A 21,547-nucleotide genomic window follows, 5' to 3' on the forward strand; every position below is an offset into this window, starting at 1 on the left:
AGTAAGGGAAAGTTGATAATTCGGAATCGGATGATGACTGTATCCATATTATACCATGTAGAATTTTTTTCATATCCAAGGGCGTGTGTGTAGTAACTCATAGCAGTGAACTTGTTGGCAACGTGTCCGCTTAGTCATTCTTAACGCAGCAACTTCATGGCAGCTGCGTACAAATTGCTCAGACTTATCTGGGGTGTGAACTGCGCAGTGCCCTATGTGTTGATATTTCAACCCTCGTTAAAGAATCTCATGGTGGACCAAAATGATCCATCGACAAAGGTTTCGTGTCGCTCACGATCATAACTGGTTAACGACGTACAGCCTCGTCTCATTATTATTGTAATTAATGTGGTACCAGTCGCATGGCTGAGTGGATCAAAGCATCGGCTTGTTGGTGGTCATCCCAAGGTCGTACTGAATACTGGGAGGTGGTGGGTTCCGTACCGTACCGTAATGTGGTCATTACGGACGATTTCCTGCTTCCCCTATATAGTCGCATCGTCTCGATGTTTTTTTTTAAATTCCGTGTTGGCCCCGCGAAGCAACTGCGGCCGTGAGCGCCGTACAGACACGGACAGATGGAGAGAGGACAGTCGGAAGGAGTATGGGGGACAGGGTGGTTACTATGCGTCCTGGGCCGACTTCAGGGGAAACTGTGCCCACATCCGACTGGAAGGTCTGCCGGAAAATCTAGGGAAAGCCTCAGACAGCACAGCTGGTGGTAGGATTCGAACCCACCACCTCCCAGTATTCAGTACGACCTTGGGGTGACCACCAACAAGCCGATGCTTTGATCCACTCAGCCATGCGACTGATCGATTGGAATTAGGTCCCTACTATTTAAATACTTGTAAAGGAAGCAGCAGTTGCGGAAACACACATAAACCATTCACTAACTTCCACTAAGTAACATTCTACTAAGTTAATGTAATGATGGGTCATGCAGTGTCACATATGACGTCACCATGAAATCGATCCAGCCCTTCTGGCCACCTAAGCCATATGCCAGGGCTCAATGGCATTCAAGTAAACCTCACCCTGCTTGTTCCTTGATATGTCTCTCGGACATCTTGGGGTTGCATTTGTTCTGTTCCCCTACTTTCTTTTCTAGTCACGTGTTTTGGAATAGCCTGTCCCGATTTTATCGCGACTCGCATCTCCATATTTTTATTTTACCATCAGTCAGTCAATCAATCAATCAAACTTCAACGCATACCATCCTCACCACCACTCACGAAAAACACGTTAGAATGTCCTGCCCAAGCAGCACATCATCTTAGCCAATACTGGACCAATATTGGCAATGTCGGCTTGGGCCAAGATGTTGGGCTGCCAACGCAACTGAGACAATGCTGAGTACTCCCAATCTCACCAGCTCATGAGCCTGTACAAACTCGAGGAGCATCACTTCCGTATGAGCGAAGACAATACAACAATACATGAATGCGCGAATGTGGAATTCGTGGTCGCTTCCCTCTCCTTCGTCTAAAACATATACACACACACACAAAAATCGATCCTAATTACCTTCCACCCTGTGCTGCATCTCGCCTCTCGATATTGCACAATCCAGAGCGATAGGATCTACTCAATATTCATGAAATCCCATCCGCATACCTTTGAAGTGTTAGGTACACCCTCTTGAGCCATGATAGCGATCTTCCACGTGCTCCTATATGTGGTTGTGTGACCGTGATTTCGTGGCGCTGCTGTCACGACTTGTGATAAACAATTTAGCAGTGCGAGAAGGTGTAGAGCGTGTTGGCTGGCACATTGAAACATGATCAGGCAACGCGGCAGAGTAACACGGTCCGTAGACCTGTCCGTGTGCGTCCTCAGTCCGTGTGCCCGTCTCGTTTGCCTCATTATGTTTCAATTTAGTAGTGTCTTGAGTAGTCTTCAAGGTGCTGTATCTTTCTTCAGAATGTGGGAAATTGTACGAACAGGGCTGTATAATAGTGTGCACTGTGCTCTGCCGCTTGGTGTCGTCTTCAGTTATCGTTGGAGGCGCCAGATTACAGATTATTACTACACAGTCGTCCGTTTAGCACTTTGAGGGTTTGGGGAATTTAGCTCTTATGCCATACGTACCTCACCCAGGCGTGCTCTGTATATGTTCTGATGTCGTTTATCGGGATATCGGGGCAGACGAAGTATTTTGAGTCTTTAGGTTGTTTGGTTCTTGGATCTAATGTCAGTCAGTTTTTCGTCTAAGTGATATCCCTCTTTCAACCCTTTTTTTCTACTTCATTACTTCCATTAGCACATAGTTTGCAGCTTTTGCAGCTATGATCGAGTAACCAGCATTCATGTTGAGCCTACATCGTCTTTTTTTGTGTGTGTGTTTCAATTCAAACGTATAAGTGAACTGACGTGTAGAGAATGATGTACCCACAATGATGTTCTCACGGGAGACACAGATACACGGGAACTGATTTCACTTCGTTAGACCTGGTTCCTTTTTTCTCGTCCGTGTTTTTAATGTCCGAAAAAACGGACATGTTCTTTCTCTCTCCTCTCTCTCTCTTTCATACGGGAACAAGGAAAAAAAACTTTGATGCACTGTGGAGACATTTCAGTATGGGTTTCAACCGGTCAATATGTGTCTTCCACATGTGCACGGCTGAAAAGGGCAAGCCCTAACGAAGACACCTCACGCCATACTTTGGACTACATTTCGTCGACTATATCTTTTCCTTCTGTGCTAGGAGGAGGAAGTTTCATTACTATGCTCAGACAACATGCAGCGTAGTTAGAGCCATCTTTTTTTACCTCTGCTGTTGGAATGCGCGTTTCGTGACGTTTCTAAGCTGTAGCGTGGAAATGCGTGGTAGTTGGTACGTTGATATGGTGTTGAAGTAAACTACGGAAACGAACACAGCAAGTGCCAAGGCACAACTGAAAGGTTAATTGACTGAAAACGCGGTTTAAAAACTTTGCGAATGCAACGTTACGGAGAAAATTGTACGAACTGCTTCCGTATGTCTGGCTTCCGTAAGGTCCGATGTGCTATGGACCTGGTGTAACTTTTGTGGAACGTGAACGAGCTCATCATCGTATCACTGCGGCTGCCTTTTTAGGTACCGAACGAGCGTACGACACGGTCAGCTACAGCCACGCCCTCTATGCTCTGTACAGCCGAAGCATCCGCGGCCGATCCCTCCGTTGCGATCCCTCCGTTGGATTGCAGACTACCTCACCGGCAGAACAGTGTATATGCATACTGAAGATGGAGATGGTGATCATCATGATCTTTCAAGCGGAGTGCCCCAGGGTGCTGCCGTGAGCCCCCTGCTTTTGAACGTGGTTATGACAAGTTTACCAAGTTGTCTGCCCAAAAATGTGCACATTGGTATGTACGCCGAACGACATATAAACGTCATATAAACGACATATAAACAACGTCTATGGTCTTTCGGAGTACAATGACGAGCATTGCAGCAGATTGTACAGTTGCCTTTTTAACCGAAAAGGGCATGGATGTATCCGCCGAGAAGACCGTTTTCCTTCCCTTTTCTCGGAAAAACAATAGAACAGTTTCAACTGAGACTTAATGACCAGGTAATGACCAGGGAATGGTTATTGATGCCCAGCTTTCATAGGCTGCTAACATCAATCATATTGAGGGCAAAGCCGACGCAGGGATCAACACTATACGTCTAGAGGCTCCCGCTGGGAAATGTCGACGAGGGCTCTGCTCGCCATACATGGTGCACTGATAGGGCAGATGCTGGCCTACCATCTACCCGTCTTACATGGGATATGCGACCCATCTTAGAAGAACTTATCCAAAAGCCTCAAAGTATGCCTAGGTGTACCTCGTGCCGCCACTAAGGTACTGGCAGAAGCCAGAGAACTTCCAATAGGTATTTTGCGAGCGTAAGAAACAGTGTGTCACTACATCCGTCTCTGCACGCGGCATCACAGACATCCACTAGCACGTAAAGCATTGCGTCGAAAATCTCGTTTCCTTACATCAACTGCTCCACATCACAGAGCCTTTTCAAAAGCAATTCCTCCACAATCGACACAGCATCCTCCTTGGACATTTATGGTACCTAAAATATGTGTAACTGTGCCCGGTCTGCACCATCCGCACCAACCATCCGTTGCGCCGAGACAGTACTGCCTGTCCATGATTGAAAATAACCACAACAGGACAGATATTTTCACCGATGTACCGACGATATAGCAGCTGGGTCTGCGTCTGGCTTTGTTGTCCCCGATCACAACAGGGAAAGAATGACACGTCTATCCCACATATCATCCTCAACAACGACAGAGCTAGTCGCCATGCTACTCGCTCTTCAAGATGTATGTTAGAGTAGAGAAGGAGTCAGAGCGAGACGTCGATTTTCAGGGTTTTACTGCATCAAGGTTAAACGAAGAATGAATCTTAGCCGGCGTTCACACGGGGCAACTTTTCCCAGCAACTCGAAGCAACTCAAAACCAACGTCTTTTGAGCAATTTCGAGTCCGCGTTCACACGCAGCAACTCGGTAGCTCCACCCACAAGCAACCTTATGGCGACCGGACAATGTGGGTTCGAATCGAACTGGTGGAATCTTTTCTTTAGCTGCTGTTTATCAGATTTCAGTCAGTTTTATTGCCCCAATAGATCATTATTGCCTTCCAGAAGTGGCAACTGATATGTTTCCGTGAAGTTCGTAAAAAAAGAAAAAGTTATTATTCATCTGCTCCTGCAGGAATTGAACCCATGAACCCACGAACGAAATCCACAATGCCATCGGGAGTCACGTGGCAATGCTTCCCTCTCTGATTGGCCGATGCACGAGCAACTTCTCAAGTTTTCGGTCGGGGTGCGATTCGCAGCAACTGTGAGCAACTCGAGTTGCTGGAGGTTGCCGGCTGACAGCAACTCCAAAGTTGCTCATAGTTGCTGCAAAAAGTTGCCCCGTGTGGGACGCTGCCTTAGCACGGGGATTCCGTGCACGATAATAAGGCGCGAGACCCCTCTTTCGTCTTCCTTAACAATGTGGTTGCATACCCGTCTGCAGCGCAGTGGGTTATATAGTGATTCAAAGGCTGATGACAAGCAATAATATCATTTCTGCGTAATGAGTGTATAGTACCCGTAGTCCACGACATTCTGACTGTGTACATACAAATCAGGGATGCTGGCCATGACATCATACTTGAAACGAATTCCTGGACACGCCGGCATACGGGGGAATGCAGCGGCTGATGAAGTAGCGGATCTAGCACATCTGTCCTCATCAAAACATCTAGTGCCGTACGCCAAAGCGGATCTGCAAGACATATTGAGGTCTCTTACACAGACTTTGACTAGACAGCAACGGCTACAAGGCGACGGGATCTCCTCGTTGCTAGTCTAGTTGACCCGGATCTGAAATTTAGAGTTCCGTCCACGTTACCTCGTCTCTCCAGACGCTCTTGTACAGGACAACCGCAACTTTGACCTCGTAAAAGTGCCGTGTCCTTGGCCACCAGACAAGAGAGATGCTGCCTTGTCAGCGCTTGTGACATTTAACGAGAGTTGTGCGCTAGAGTCAGTCTATTAGGACCGTGTGATTCATTGGGCGCTACGTTAACCGGTGATTTGTGTTTTGGCCGGTAGTTATCGCGAAAGCGGCGGGTTTTTCTTTTCTATTTTTTTCCCTTTGGGGGAGAGGATCTATTTATGGGAATAGCCGAATTTGTCGTATGACGAATTCAATCTCTATTATTGTTTTCGTCAACATCAACGGTTTAAAAACTAACAGCCTGACAGGTGAAGAAGTCCCAAGCAGCACAATGTACTGAAAGTCGAGTGCAATAGGGGTGGACGGGTAGGTGGAGGGCCTTGAACAGGCTTGTGCAACTAAAGAACATTGATAAGACACCCCTATTGCACTCGACTTTCAGTACACTGTGCTGCTTGGGGTGTTTCTAAGCTAGCTTTCCCTGCACTTTCCGACCGTTTCAGGTAATCTTCAGCAACGTGTCATTCACTTTGAAGTCTGAAGGCCACTGTCTATATGACGACGTGAACTCAAAGCACGAAGCAGCACACATGAAGGACGATAAGTGGTACAGGGAACACTTGCGTCTATCGTTATCAGCGCAGTCTCAAAACACTCTTGACAAGCCCCACGCCAGATTTAAAGCGACATCGCTCTCTTCACACAATAGCCCATCCTTTTTCACACCAAGTCGCATCAAGTGAGAGCGTTAAATTAAACTCGATCAAGGTTCCCTTCACATCACTCAGGACATCAACCATCTACGCAACATGCCACACGACAGTGGCACGTGCCCTTCGCTAACGTTTTAAGCTATACGCCGAGGCTCGCCGCAGCAGCCACGCCTCCAACAAAAGAGCATAAAATGATATAGTTACGCGCGTCTTAAAATTACCCGATTGTTTCCTGCAGCGGAACCCTGTCAATAGTCGTGCACACTTGACGTGCTTTACAAGGGCGAGTTTTTCTATCGTGCTTCTCTTCCCTCTTTCACATTATTCTCTGTTGTTGCTCACAAAGTGAAAACAATGCACGAGGGCAAGTCCTCACTATGCATTTCCTTGCAAGAAAATAATAACCTCGACAGTGTATGCGCGCGTGTGCAGACATAGCCATTGCTGTTCACGTAACAATGACGATGCTTGCGCTCGTCTAAGAAAGTATTAGCATATAAGGTTCATTGTTAGGTGCAGCGTGATACGATGGTCTGAATTATTTGTGACGGTTTAGGTATCGTGGTCAAGTTCTGCAGGGTTCTGCTAACGTGACAGCTGTGCTGCATGTTTCATGGGTCCCTGTTTTCAGCACATTGTGTTTACCGCAGCATACAAAATTTCTCAGAGCAACAAAACGTACACAGCAAAGAAAACACACATTTGTTCATGATTATGACTGCTTACATGCCTAAGGACACACAGACAGATGTCTGCAACGGTTCTATCTACAAAATAGTCTAGTTTTGAGGAGGGGATTATGACGAGGGGTGCCTATACCGCTACGTCGGTCTGGCTACTCACGACATTTAGTGTGAGGAATCGTGGCTGGGTCATGTTGAGAAAAAGCAATGTTCTTCGAGTGTCTTGATGACCGACGTGAGGCAGACTCGCAGATGTTCAGCTGGTCTTACTCTAAGCATATTCTTTACGGCGAAACGGTCATTGTTGAACTTTTGTTCGGTCTTCTGAACGGTCATTCGAACTTCGGTCATTGTTGAACCCCACGACTTGCTCTCAAGGGTAGGGATCCTGTAGAGACGAGCGTGATAGGAAAGCGGTGAAGAAACCCTCTCTACAGCTAGGCAAAAACAGGATGTCCCGCGTAGCCATTGACGCCCATTGTTGAAGCCTGTGGGGTCGTGAATAAGGACGAACCACTACAGCTGACAACTGTTCGCTACCGGTGACCGAGATGTCCGTGAGAATATGTTCCCAAGCGCGCGGGAGCTGCTGGTGCTGATGCCGATGGTGAACAACCGGAGGAGTATGAACAAGATTAACTTGGGAGAAAAAAAAAAGGAAAACGTGGACGAGTCACGTGACGAATTCTGCTGTGATGAAGATGATGGCTGCTACGAGCACAACGGATCTCCCTTGCGGATCCTCCGGGGGAGAAGAAGAACAAGAAGATTGCTGACTGGTCGGCGGATGAATATTTGGGCGATCTTATGGCAAGCTTTTATGCTGAAGCCAACAGGGCAACGTGCAAGAACTGATCCCGGTCTGTGTAACCTGATGCTGCCCGACCTGGCACACCACAGCCTATATGCTTAGAGCAGATGGCGTTGTATATAACACGATTCGTCACGTCGAGGCGTCGTGACAGACCATCGTCTTGTGTTAGACTGGTGGTGTGCCAAGCGTTTGGTTATGTTGATGGAGACGAAGTAGGTGGTTACCACTCACTCGCCTTCGGATCACGGAAATATGAGTCGATGATGATGCGTATACCAGGCTTGTCAAACGAGCTTCTGCTCCAGACTACCACAGACTGCCTCGTGGGGTAACCTGCTACGAATATCGTCACAAAAAAATTGCCATTTAATGTCTCAAGCAGGAACGGTACTCCTGAACTGTGTGTGCCATGCCTCCATCACTGGACTTCGTGTTTAATGCGGTCTCCCCCTACCACCGGCTGGTCCTGCTGCGGTGACTGCGTCGACTGTGGTTTCGATGGAGAATCGTGTTATTCATGTTTTTTCCTCTTTCACACCCTCTTCCCTTCACCCACGCGATACGGCCTGGAGCTGTGGTACGGGGTAATCAAGGAGTGGAGAAGACCCGTGTTCCGGGTGCCTGCCTGGGTGTTTTCCCTGGGTTTTCGTGAGACACTTTAAGACAAATGTCGGCGGCACAGTTGCCTGTGCAGTCAGTCCAGCACGAACGATCCCCTCCCGCGATAGTCGTGATGTTGCCGCTTGAGCGTGACCGACAACGGCAAGCACTTCCACCACCACAACGGGAGTTCAGTGACTTTCTCTTTTTCTAGTCTACAGTTTCACGAAGTCAAACCCTTTCAACTTTCATCACTGTACTATATATACTGTGCAGAGCCACCGTAAGAGGTGATCCGATCTCGAATTTCGGAACAGGTTGCGTTGTCCGGTGTGTGCCTCAGTGTCCTCAGACGCTATAATGCGAATGTCGGCAGGCCACTGCATCCGGTGCTTGAGATCACCAAGTACTACATCTTGGAAGAACACAAGAAAGATACTTCAAGCTTACTGCGTCGAAACGAAAAGCTGCGACTAAAGAACGGTGACAGATGCATAGGGTCCTAAAAAGCTAATGTACATAATGTAAGATAATGTAAGATAAAGATAATGTACATCAGTGTAGTGTACGTTAGAAGTAGGATTCCGCGTTTTCGGCATCTGCTGAAAAATGCCGAAAAACAGGAATATTTTTTGGAAATTCGGCATGTTCAGGAAATCTCAGAAAAACAGAAAAAATATGGTGCCGCATGCCAAAAATACCGGTATCCCCGATTACACTTTTGTTCCTCCAGGGCATCACATTTTTGTTTATCCTTACCGTCCTGGAAGCTGCTACCCTCTAGTTCAAGGAAAAGCCTTCCTCTGTGACACTTTGTTCAGTGGGTCAAGAGGGTTCAAGTACACGTATAGGTAGGAACCTCCAAAAAACTAAAGGAAATTATTTGCGTTTTAATGCCATCCTACCATGTTGCTCTCCCTCCATAGTCCTTCTTTCAAGTGATCATAGCTGCCGATTTTTCGGCATCTGTATGTTGCGCAAAAGTTTTCAAATGTTGAAAATATCTGAATTTGACAAAACCTATCAGTATCGAAAAAGAGCCGCCGAATCTCACCAGGAATAGATGCCGGAAACGCGGAACCCTGGTTATAAGAGCCTCGTCTCGTGAAATCACCCACCGTTGGCTGAGCTTGTTAAGTGAGCAGTGGTCATGACTCAATTACATAAACTGCGGGGCAAAAGCTTGTTTGTGTCCCCTGCATGCTGTGAATATGCGATGAAGCATGAACGTAAATTATATGGAGTTGCCCGTTTTCGCAACAAAAGACGCTTACGTCGTGGTATGCAGCTTATGCCGGGTGATCCCACGTAAACAGAGGTGGTAACACAATGGATTGCGAGATGAAGAATGTCGTACAATGGGAGCAGGGTTAACGGGTCACCCGCATCGCCGATCCATATGACGATCATAAAATAATGCAACGCTCCTTTATATTCTCCTTCATAGAAACCGAACCAAATGCAACGCAGCCATTCCGTTTTGACGTTTTATCCCGTACGATTCACCCTTAGCTGACTGTGGACAACGTTGTGTTATCAGGTATTTTCTATCGGACGAATCGGGCCCACAGGGTGACCGAATAAGATATGCTGAGACTGGTAGGAGATGGATACGAAATGCCGTTCTTAGAAATGCTTTAATGTATGGTAGCCCTGCAGAGCCCTAAAATTTATTTTCGTATATAGATTCCGCGCATCCAGCGCTATTGCTTGGTGACGAGGCTATCATCCCATTTAGTAGAATTTTTATTTTTTTAAGGAGACACTGGAATTGTAAGTCATGTGTACCTTTAGTCTTGCATTTTTTATGTTACTTCTCTCTCTCTCTCTTTTTTTTAAGTGCTGTACCTACTTTTTGCTAGTCTAATTTTACTCACAGTGTTGGCGCATTATGACCCGTGTTGTCAATGCGCCATTAAAAGTCCAATCATCATCATCATCATCACATTCCTTGGTTCACTTGCATGCACCATTGCTGATATATAGGAAAGTATTATGTCCACTCTGTTTTTATGTTTCTGTAGAGTATGAAACCAGGATTGTCAGGTATGGTTTTCCTGTCAAATGTCCCTTTGTTTAAAGGGTGCTATGATTACTATTGTATTCCTCATGACGCTGCAGCAGCATGGGACCAAAACAACAATGACATAGATAAACGAAGCACTACGCCCTACCCCACTGCATCTGTTAGATAAGAGATATGAGGATGAGAGGAATGAGCAAAGTGCAAATCGTTCACGGAGCAATTGAGTCGCACAAGGTGGACTGTGCTATGCCAAACCAAAGGAGTATGCAATGAGGCAGCAAGTAAAAAGGTCTAAAGGCACACCGAGGGTCAGTGGGGAAACAGCATGACACTAGAGCGCCTGCAGCAAATCGGTAGTAGCCAGGAACTCATAAAGAATTCAAGACCTCGACGGTGTTGCAGAAGGTTCTGACACGGGCCTACAATTGCAGCCAGGTTGAATGGCTTCCTTCTGACAGTATTCAGCGCAGAGTAGTCGCCTCTCCATTTCGGAGAGCTCACATTCTATGCTCAATGTTCGCCATAACGAGACACTTGGGACATAAACTTATGTGACAGTGTCCGATCCTGTATCTGGTTCGCGGACTGAAGGCTACATTGAGGCGGGGTCTGTAGAGTCAAGCCACAACAAAGTGGCTTTTGCCTTCTTGTGATCCTAGTCGATTCTTGTGTTTGAATAAATATTTATCAGCATCATCAGCATCAGCATCATTATTGTCATCGTCATTATCACCATTTATTTTAATTTATTCATTCATTTCTTTTTCTTCAGCTGTCCTTAAGCATTAGTTGAGGGATGATTTTCAGCTCGTCAGGTGCTGCCCCGTACGCTCAACACGTTTTACCTAGAATTTTTACATTTCACGATAAATGACAACGTATTTACTATGTTCCCGCTGCCTTTAATGCGTTGCCACCGGACCCCCTACGCATTGTCAATTGCATCTCTGAAATCTAAACCTAACTCTATATTTTACTGCTGAGTTTTGATTCCGTTAAGGCCATGTGAAGTCATGTTACTACAATGCTGTTCTTTCGCTTCGCTATCTTGTCGCGCTGGCTGCCATGCACAGTCCACCAGTCTGTCTTGCTTAGGCAGTCCAGTACTCTTCTGCTAAGACAGGCAGGTGGGCCTGTTGATATATAACGAAACCTTCAGCGCATAGTCAACAGAGGCGATTGTGTGCTCGTTCTGCACTTCTGATCGTGCACTCGTTTATTGTGTGCTCCAGGTTTCGTCATGCCATTACTGTTTTGTTTTTCTTTTGTTTTTGTTTTTTCTGCTTCCTCAAATGTGATGAATAAACTTCGATTTGAATAATTATTTTTATTATTAAGCTCTAAGGTTTCCACCCTGCAGGGCTGATGTTTTCAGTACGAAATTTCTAGCAACACGACGTGTCTGATGCTCAGGTGTTCCACGGCAGTGACTTTGGCCTTGCGTTTGTGATAGTATGTGGATTACCTTGATCTGGTTAGTATAAGTAAACTAAAACTTACTTGACAAGACCTCGCCCTCTCGAGTTTCACCAGAATTAATGTTGTGACAACGCCCTAAGCATCCTGCGGGCAATCCCGTGTATAACGAGCATGCTTATAGCGTTTAATATCGCTTTTGTTTTGCTCTTTTCGTACATACTAGTTACTGCACATAATGAGAGCAATTAGGTGCAGGCCCAGTGTCAGTTTTGAGCGATGAGCCAATTCTGATAAGATAGGCCAACTGCACCAGCGGAAATCTGTAACCGCACCCGGACTGAATAAGCCTTTACAGTTTACACGCAGCTAACTACACCGGATTAACCTGATGCCATCTCCAATCCGCCAGTAATTCAAGACATCTAATGAAACCATTCAACACCTACTGCTCGAATGCCCCGCTTATGCCATCCATCGCGGAAAACACTTCTCACATTTGAACGATAGTTACCCTTCGCTGTCCGACGTCATCCTCGTCATCATCGACGTCATCTTCGGCAGCAGTACGCCGACTGAGAGGCGCAAGCGGTGCCGATGCCGAACATAGTGGTGTCGATTTCATAGATCGACATCCGGATACAATCGTCCCTTTAACTATTTGTGTTGGCTATAGACTGTACACGGGTACTACAGGGTGTCCTAGAAAGCGTGTCATTGAGCTAATAAAAAAAAATACGCCACCAAGAATCATGCGGTCAACGGCACTTGTTCTTACTAGGTTTTTGCCAGCTCGTGATGTGCATGTCATGTAACCTAAGTTTAATTGTGTAAATTTTTGCGAAGTGAACTCGGAAATTTGCCAAGTAAACGTCACTTTATTTTATTTTACCCCACCAACACGAAGAGCGTGCCGAATTTACTCAAATTCATGGTAATTGACGGTGATATTCAGGATCTGTCCTATCGGGAAAAATAGCCTAACGCCATGCTTCTCGGGGTCCTTTACTGTAACGCGCGAGCACTTATTGAGTGCAATCGCAGTCAGTCCGACGAAAGATGTTGGAAACCCACCCCACAGAGTGATTGTAGAAAAAGTGACGGTTCCTGAAATTGGGAGAGGGAAGGTATGGTCCCAGCCGAAGCAGGACGCGATGAGCTATGTCTGTGCTATCTTTTTCTACCATGCCGGTGTGGGTTGGGTTTCCAACCTCCTTTCGTCGGACTGACAATGATTTCGCTGAAAAATTCGTCGCGCGCTATCCTCTGCGAGCTCCGTAGAGAATGATTTTCCGCTATTTTTGCCGATACGATAGCTCCTCAATATTCCTGTCAATTATTATTACTTTGAGTAAATTCGGCACGCTCTTCACAATGGTGTGGTAAAAAAGTGGCCTTCACTTCGCAAATTTCCGAGTTCAGTTCGCAAATATATATATAACTAAACTTAGGTTACGTGACATGCACATCAGGAGGTGGCAATAACCTAGTAAGAACAAATACTGTTGACTGCATGATTCTAGATTCTAGGTGGCGCAGTTCTTTTTTTTTTAAATTAAAATTCAATGACACGTTTTCTGTGACACCCTGTATGTATGTGCTGTATACAGTGAACCCTCGTTAATATGACCCCCGATAATCTGACATACGCGCTTTACGACCATGCTCCTGGGGAACAATGCAGTGAAACCTCCGCAAATCCCCCCGTTAATATGACAATTTCGTATTATGACCAAAATTTTCGGGAACGACCATGGTCATAATAACGAGGGTTCACTGTACAGTAGTGCCTCGCTCATCCGGAATTAAACTCATTATCCAGACTACATTACCGGGAGCGAGGCTACCGTTGGCTTTTGCCTCAGTTACGCGGAACTCGTTATCTGTATCCGGACAGCAAATACGGGACCAATGTTGGTAGACCTATGCCATTCTTGATTCGCGTATCCGGAAATGTGTCTCTGTCCCGGGCATATGTGCTGTGTTCGTATTGTTCCGGAAATAGGGTCACAGCTTACCGGGGCCTTCTGCACTGTTCGGCTCACCTCTCCTCAGAGGTCACTCTCCTCTGATGTGTGCGGGCACACAGTGGAAATGGTAGGCTAGAAGCGGAAGAAGTGCACAAGAAATCCATATGCGATCCTCGAATGTCCAGGCCGTGCGAAAGCGGCTCCAATCTCCTGGCCTGAGCCACAAAGGCGCTAGGTATCGATTTGTATTGATTTGGGGAAGTCCACTATCTACGACATCCACCCAGTACAAAAGATGTGCCACTTCAGCGAACCTATGCAGGTGGGTGATGCAGCTGGAGCCATATTGAAGAACCTTTTGAGGAAGAGGAAACAGGAGACGACTTTCCCTTGTTTTCTTTTTTCTGGAGCAATAAGGAAGTGCCCTAAATTTTCTGCTCCCCGGACAGTTGCTGGATTCGCTTATCCGGAAATTCGTTAACTGGACAAAAAGGGTCTATTCCCGAGGCGTCCGGATAAGCTCAAGGAAAATATGCTAGTATACACAGCTAGTATACACAGTACGTGAGTATGCACAGCAGGCGAGTAATACTGTGAAACACTCAATGTTCGCGAGCTCCTAATTTTCACGAGTATCGTGAATTTTAAGGGCGCGAAGAAAAAATTCTAGCAAGACTTCGCGCCTTGAAAACTATGATCACAAACCCTGACGTCGGTTGCACATGTTGCTGGTAAGCATTTAAACTGCTTTACAGCACAAGCATATGCAACGTCGCTGTTTGCCCCGTCTCATTATCATTTCTTTAATGATGGACCAACGTCATTTCCCACTTCGCTGCCGCTGCATGGAGGATTGATCATGAATCGCTCCTATCAGTTCATGAAGCGTTCGTTCGCAGAAACCATTCTCTACAGCCTAACGATTTTATACGGCATCTCAAGGAATTCTCAACAGTGACTTCAGTGTATATTGGCCAGAAGCTTGAGGCTCTGCCTCGGAGTACCCCGCGCCGCTGAAACGCGCATGGTGGTGGCAGAGGCCCGAGAGGTGCCAGTAGAGGTATTACGTTTCAGGGAAACTGGATGCCATTATCTACGCCTCGTCGCGGAACACCGCAGTCACCCATTGGTCTCGAAGGTGAAAAGGTGGGGACAGAGCAACATTTCTCGCTGCATCTCTGCTATAAAGCCGTTACTGCCGGTCTTGACTGGCAGATCCATCGTCCCCAGACCCCTCCGTGGGTATTTTCGATGCCTTCAATCTCCACTACCATTCCTGGGCTCAATATCAAGAAGGATCACGTTACAGCGCCTGTGTTGGAACGTGCGCTAGACATCATGCAGCACCGGTACCCTACGCACACTGCTGTATTGAGATTGGTCCGCCAACTTTCAATGCTCCACTGCTGCCTTTACTATTCCGACCGCGTCATCGTGCCACGCATACGTCGGTCTGCGACCCGACGCAAGCTCCTTCGAAAGCGACGGACGCATAGGTTCGCAGAGTTCAATTTTTGGACGGAGCAAGAAATGCCAGTCGTTGCCCCGGTAACCACGCCACCGCGCGCGCTTGTCTTCTTTTACCTCACTTCACGAGTTGACTGTAAGCCGTTTCTCGTAAAGTAGAGTCTCAAAAGTGCGGACCTGAACTGGAAACCCATGGTGTCCGTCACACAGAGACGCTGACGAAAACGCAGAAGTGCGGACCATGCTTTACGCAAACCTGCTGCTGCTTTTCCTCTCCTGCACTTAACTGCAAGGACGGAAAGCGCGTTTCCGGCGGAATGTCGAAAATGACCTGTAAATCTACAGTTTCAACGCTCATACTGGTCTCAGTTGCTATGGATGCTTGTGGCTGCACCTGAGAGGACATACATTACACTCGCTACCCTGGTGAGTGTATGACGCGCTTAATTATAGAGGCAAGAGAATCGCTGGCAGCTGCGTTGCAGCCAGGTGCTCCAGAACCCCTGGTGGGTGTTAACTCGGAACGGTTATCATCACTCTCTTGAGATGATTACAGAGGCGTGAAAATTGGTTCGCGTGCCTTCAAAACGATTACCAACCGCAAAAATCACACGTCACATCTCTCAAGTTGAACGGAGCCAGCTCTGGAAATACAATAAAGAATTACAAATATACGGAATATTCGATACGTATGAAATGAAGCGATTCAGCGAAGAGCACTTTTAATTACGGCTATTCCTATTAAATAGCCACGCCACCCATTCAATTACCTACCCTCAATCCCCTACTTCATCGTCACTGTTCACGTCCGCCTTTTAAATTACAGGCTGTCAATAGTCACCGTCTCGAGCTTAAATTTTAAAGCGTGCAGCCCCCGATGGGTGTTGCGCTCTAGAAGTTTCTAGAAGAAAAAATGTGAAACTCGCGTTTCGTTTTTATTTTTATTTATGTCGTTTTTATTTTTATTGCCTCATGGACGCGTGTTCACGCGTAATGTCACGCCTATCTCATTACCGTGTCGACAGTGGTTGGCCTTGATGTCAAAGAACACAGTTTAAATAGGCGTTCTAGGTTGACTGATTTTGTAAACGGTAATGCGTCAGGACGTACTGTTGGACAACGCGGATAATTATCGTTGCAAAGCTGTTCTGAGGCTGGAACACACAAAGAGACGAACACAGCACAAGGCTCGTGTTCATCAGTCTCACCTTCTACCGTGTTCACCAAATGCCGTTACCTCATCCCGTGTCGTGTATATGGATGTGTGTGAGAGAGAGCGTGTGAGAGAGAATGTGAAGATAGTGATTGTCTGGCTGTTTCGACGACTGCCATTTTAGAAGTGTGTGCGCGTTCGGCTCTGTCCGGTAATCTGTGCGGGAAGAAATATAACGTCACTCATCTAGAAAAAATGAGGCAAGTTATTGGTAACCATCAATATCCGTATATATGCGTTACCACCAATATCAATAATCTCTAATGGAAATTTAATTTTGAAAATTAAACTTTCAAATGCGGAAAACTTGCGTTAAATTACGTACAAAACCAAATACGATTTGTTGATTAAGAATGATGGACGGTTACCAATAACTTGCCTCATGTGGATGGGGGACGACATAGCGTCAATGTAGCCTAATAGCACTTCTACCAATCATAGCACCTATAGTAGCACCACAGCACCTATACGTCACGAGCCATAACAAGGTGCGGAATTTGAATCGCACTAGCCGAGTGACAGCCTAGTCTTTCTCCTGTTCAAATCAAATCTAATCAAATCAAAATATTTTTATTTGGAGCTCTAGATACACATTTTAGGTGTGGGACAACGAGGACAAGGCCTGTGCTGCTGTCCCGAACATGATAGAACACATCGAGAAACGCACGTCTTGTGGGCCTACCGCGTTATAACCAGTTTGTAGACGTAAAAAAAAAGAAAAAAAAAGGTCTGATATCTGCATCAATTACACAGTATTACGTATTCATATGTCGCAAAAATAACTTTGAGATACCGCGAAGGGGGGAGACATAATTAATATCACAAAAAGAGAGAACAAGGCTGACATCGATCGTATCACATCTCCGACAAAAGGAAGGCCTTCGAGTGTTTTTTTTTTAAAGCTGGAAAATTATTCATTTGTCTATATTGTAATGGGAGTGCGTTCCATAGCTTTGAACCTTTGTACCCCAATTTTTGTAGTCCAACGTTAGTCCTTTGTTGTGGCACTCTGAGATACATATCATCTCTTCTTAAACTGTAAGAGCAGGTGAAATACTCCAACTGAACCACGCAGGAAGTATGCTTTGGATAAACCGTACGGTGCATGAATAGTAGCACCTTATATTTGAGTAACGTAAAAATGTCCATGACGGACAATACGGAGAACGCAAAGGAAATCGACTGTCCCGGTTCTATTCTCATTATCTGCAATACCAAAAGAGGTTGAAGGATACTCCGATAAGTTCAGCCATAAATTTACAACGCATAATGCAGATGTGAATGAACTAGTGCATAATAAATTTTAAGAAGAATATTAATAGGAAATAGTGACGCCACTTTCTAGAGCGGATGAAGGCCTGCCAACATTTTTCGTCTAACGGCATTAACATGGTGTTGCCAAGTGAGGTCTTCATTTAGTGTTGTTGTGTTTAGTGTTGTATTGTAGTATTTAGTGTTGTGTGTCATTCGCTGTTGCTTGTGTGTGCAATACTTATTTCCTTTCGCCAAAAGGAAAGGGGCAAAAAGCGGCAATTCGAATGCGAAAACATTCGTTGTTGGCGTCCAAGATCCAGATGAAGCGACATCACTCATACAGCGCTCCAAACCTTATTATTATTATTTTTTTTACATTTATGCGTTTGGTGGAGCGCATTATACACGCCCACATCGGAAGTGATACACGAAAGGGACATGTTTCGCCACAATCATTTGCATATAATGCCACACAACGATCATCTAGCCTATTTAGCGAAAGGCTCGAGACAAAAACGAAATTGTCGATATTGACCTCCAAAATCACAATCAATGCGTTGTTACGACAGGACCACACCCAGACCGATAGCGATCCATCGACTCTTGGACAGATTAAACAACGGACGGCGAAAAAACATCCACCCTATAAAAAAATGACGTTCTTATTGTTCCTACGATTCGCACGCCCTCCGTCGGCTAAGAAAAAAGGAAAGCAAAGGAAAAAAAAAGAAACAAGAAAACAGTTAACAAAACCATAAATCTCAGTGTCTGATATTCCTGCAAGATTATGAACAGAGGAAACTGTGGAAATCACGATATACCATTCATGTCCACTTTCATTCTGACGCATTCCGCGAGGCTAAGGCCAGTGAACAACGGAGAACAAACGCGTTTTCGTCAAACAAATGTGTAGGCAAAGTCACGATCGCCCGAGTAATAAGCGTTGCGAAGTGAGTTTCCTTAGTTCTGAGGGCCGGTTTGGGCCTGGACGTACCGCACGAACTACATTGTGCAAATTGCTCCAGTCTGCCATGATTTCGCAGTTTTGAGTAAAAGGCGGAAAATCCTTTTGGTAGTGTTGATTATGTAGTATGTGAACCGTAGGGAACTTCTCACTATAGCGATTCAGTGAACTGGTACAGATCCCGACAAAAATTTACGGAACACCAGAGCGAGGTATTTCTTGATCGCAGCGACACCCTAGCATCGAACGGGGAGTGGACACACTTAGTGAGAGAAGCTTGGAGTACCCAGTCACCTGTTTGTAAGTCTCTCTTCTCCTGTTTGCAGTAAAGGTATAGCTCCCGTGGCCATATGCATCACTGCGGTGTTCTGTGAAGTTTTGTCGAGATCTGTACCCTGATTCCCGCTGTGGGAATGACGCGGGCCTTGTAATTCTGCTCTGGCCCGCATTGTTCGCCAATCCCGCCAGAGTACGTTATTTCACGTTATCCTCCCTACGGGAAAACGAAAACCTTCCGCCTCTATTCAGGAGTGTATAAGACCAAGCAGCACAATAAAGGTTGTTCTGAGGCTGTACCGAAAGTGAGAGTGCGTAGGGGTGGACAGGTGCACCAGGGCCGTCGTCTTCCTGCAGTGTCAAGCACTGGAATTGGTCAGACACCCATTGACCACCCCCATGCACCTGAACTTGTCGTACCTTGTGATGCTGGAACGTTGCAAAATACCGTACTGGAAATAAATGTTATCCGACCGTAAAACGCACAGTCGCGCAGGAAAATACCAACTGCGAACTTGGACAACACGACAACACCCTAACTAGACTTGGACAGACATCGAAAACCCGTGAATTTGAGCGGTTATCTTATACGAAGCAATCAAGCATGTTCATTGTTTCGAGACCCTGAAATCGGGAGCTCCGGAATTTAAACTCGCCATGAGGTCATGAACACTATCTGACAGGGGACGAAAATGTTTAATACGAACAAACATGACGCAAAAGGGAATAGTCAACAGTACGCATATCAACTTTCTATACAATGGAAAAAAGAAAAAAAGTCTGCCCACCGAGACTGTTCTCCTGAAATAGGGCGATGGCTCTGTGCTATGAGGTCATACGAGAAGGGCGCTTTGAGGGAGGTAGTTCATGTTAGGTGAAGCACCCTGTATGGAATGATATTCGCTCAACATTATGAATACGTAATATTACATTGTTTCGCGTCATCTGTAGTTCTGATACGGGATAAAACCAGAAAGTCCTTTTGAGCAATGTCATTTCAAGAAGGGCAATATGAGAAGGGTGAATTGAGAACGCGCGTAGTTTCGATAACCACCCAAATATCCACAGTCGAATTTCGCCATGCAAATGACCCAAAACGAAAATGACCTTCGCGTGACCTTCGCCGACGGAAAGGGTGGGGGAATATGAAGGTTTATTAAAGAAAAAAAAACGAAAGGTCGGCCAGACAGAGGTCGGCTTCCTAAAAAAAAAAAGGAAAGAAGGAAAACGAAAATATGGAGGAGGAAAATAAAAAGGAGAAAAGAAAGATTAATCACACACACAATCACAGTCGGAGGCTTATCTGGGCTGGAAAGCGGTTGATCTGGCGAGCAGATCAGCTAACCACCTCCATCGCTCCAAAGCACGTGACCCTCTGACGTGAAATGAGCGCTGTCCTCCCTGCGCTCCCGATCGGCATGGCTTCGGTTCATTTGCATAGCAAAATTCAGCGAGAATTCAACGTATGTGCGTATATCCGATTCTTAAAAAAAGAAAAGTGGTATTCAACGGGGATTGTCTCTATGGCAGGATTGCCATTCTGCTGTATCGCTCTTGTCCGTTGTCCGAAATTTCCTAATTAAAGGGCCAATTGATGAATTTTAGGTAATTAGTCATCTTGTAGTAGGTAATTAGTCATCTTGTAGTAGATAATTAGTCATCTTGTAGTAGATAATTAGTCATCTTAGATCTTGTTAGATCCTTAGATCTTGTAGTTAGGTCCTCTTCCAGGACTGTATAATAACCCACATGTAATGGGGAAGGTAACCTCACCCCATGCCATTGTCATCATGTGTTGCTGGTGTGGAGCGAATCTAATAAGAGCTGAGAAACAATGTCATATTACGTATTCATAACGTTGAGCTAATATCATTCCATACAGGGTGCTTCACCTAACATGACACAAAGATATGTTCAAAAATTGCCTTAAAATTATGAGGTCAAATGGGCTTATCTGCTGTGAACTTTGGGCGCCTGTTAGTGTGCGAACGAATGACAATCGCTAGCAATGATATTCAATTGAAATGATACTCAATTTCCCTCCGTGTGACGAGGGTACTGAAGGGTACACGGCGTTTGCTGACGCAACAACGTGCACTTGACGCTCTCTTTTTGATATGTGGTGCACCCGTCCTAACAGGCTTCACTGTTTATATTTCAGGTGGTCGTTAGGTGTATGTATAGCGCTATGGCTGCCGGCAGCGATAAAGGCACAGGAAACAGAATTCGCCTTCGTGGTAGGAGGCAATCAAATAACCAGTGGCGGGGGCCTCATCATCACCTCTACGGACTGTGCCTTACTACTACACAGGCATTACGTGCATGGAGTGGGTCGTACGCCAGCGCCCGTTTTCAAAGACATTTTCCTGGGAACGATCAAAGCGTAAGTTCACAATGAGGGATGCTCAGTCCATTATAACGTAACGTTATGTCTATTCGGTTGTAATGCCTACGTCCTGGATTAAAATAACTGCACCTGCACCGGTCCTGGTAGTGAACAGTCACCTGTCGGGTGCATATCAGGTGTCATTACGGTTTACCGGGTGTGTGTCACGCCTCACGCGCTCTAGATGTGCAGTACATAGGAATTATGAAGCGTAAGCACTAGTCCCGCTGCCAATTTTCGAACTGGAATGGTGTATATAAATAGCTGTAGAGTCAAATGAAAACATTTGGGGGCAAAAGTGATACCATGTACACGTACAAA

The 21,547-nt window shown here is 45.8% G+C and overlaps 1 protein-coding gene across 1 annotated transcript in view; it reads left to right on the top strand.

Moving 5' to 3' along the window:
• The window catches only part of LOC135393791 (cell adhesion molecule Dscam1-like), a 384,001-nt gene extending 362,907 nt beyond the window's left edge, over nucleotides 1–21,094 (top strand). Inside the window, exon 30 of the mRNA XM_064624063.1 lies at nucleotides 21,002–21,094. Coding sequence (XP_064480133.1) covers nucleotides 21,002–21,012 — 11 coding nt within the window. The 3' untranslated portion in view covers nucleotides 21,013–21,094. The remainder of the gene's footprint in view (nucleotides 1–21,001) is intronic.
• Nucleotides 21,095–21,547: the final 453 nt, after the last annotated feature.

The sequence above is a fragment of the Ornithodoros turicata genome, chromosome 5 (assembly GCF_037126465.1).
Source record: "Ornithodoros turicata isolate Travis chromosome 5, ASM3712646v1, whole genome shotgun sequence".
Classification (NCBI taxonomy): domain Eukaryota; kingdom Metazoa; phylum Arthropoda; class Arachnida; order Ixodida; family Argasidae; genus Ornithodoros; species Ornithodoros turicata.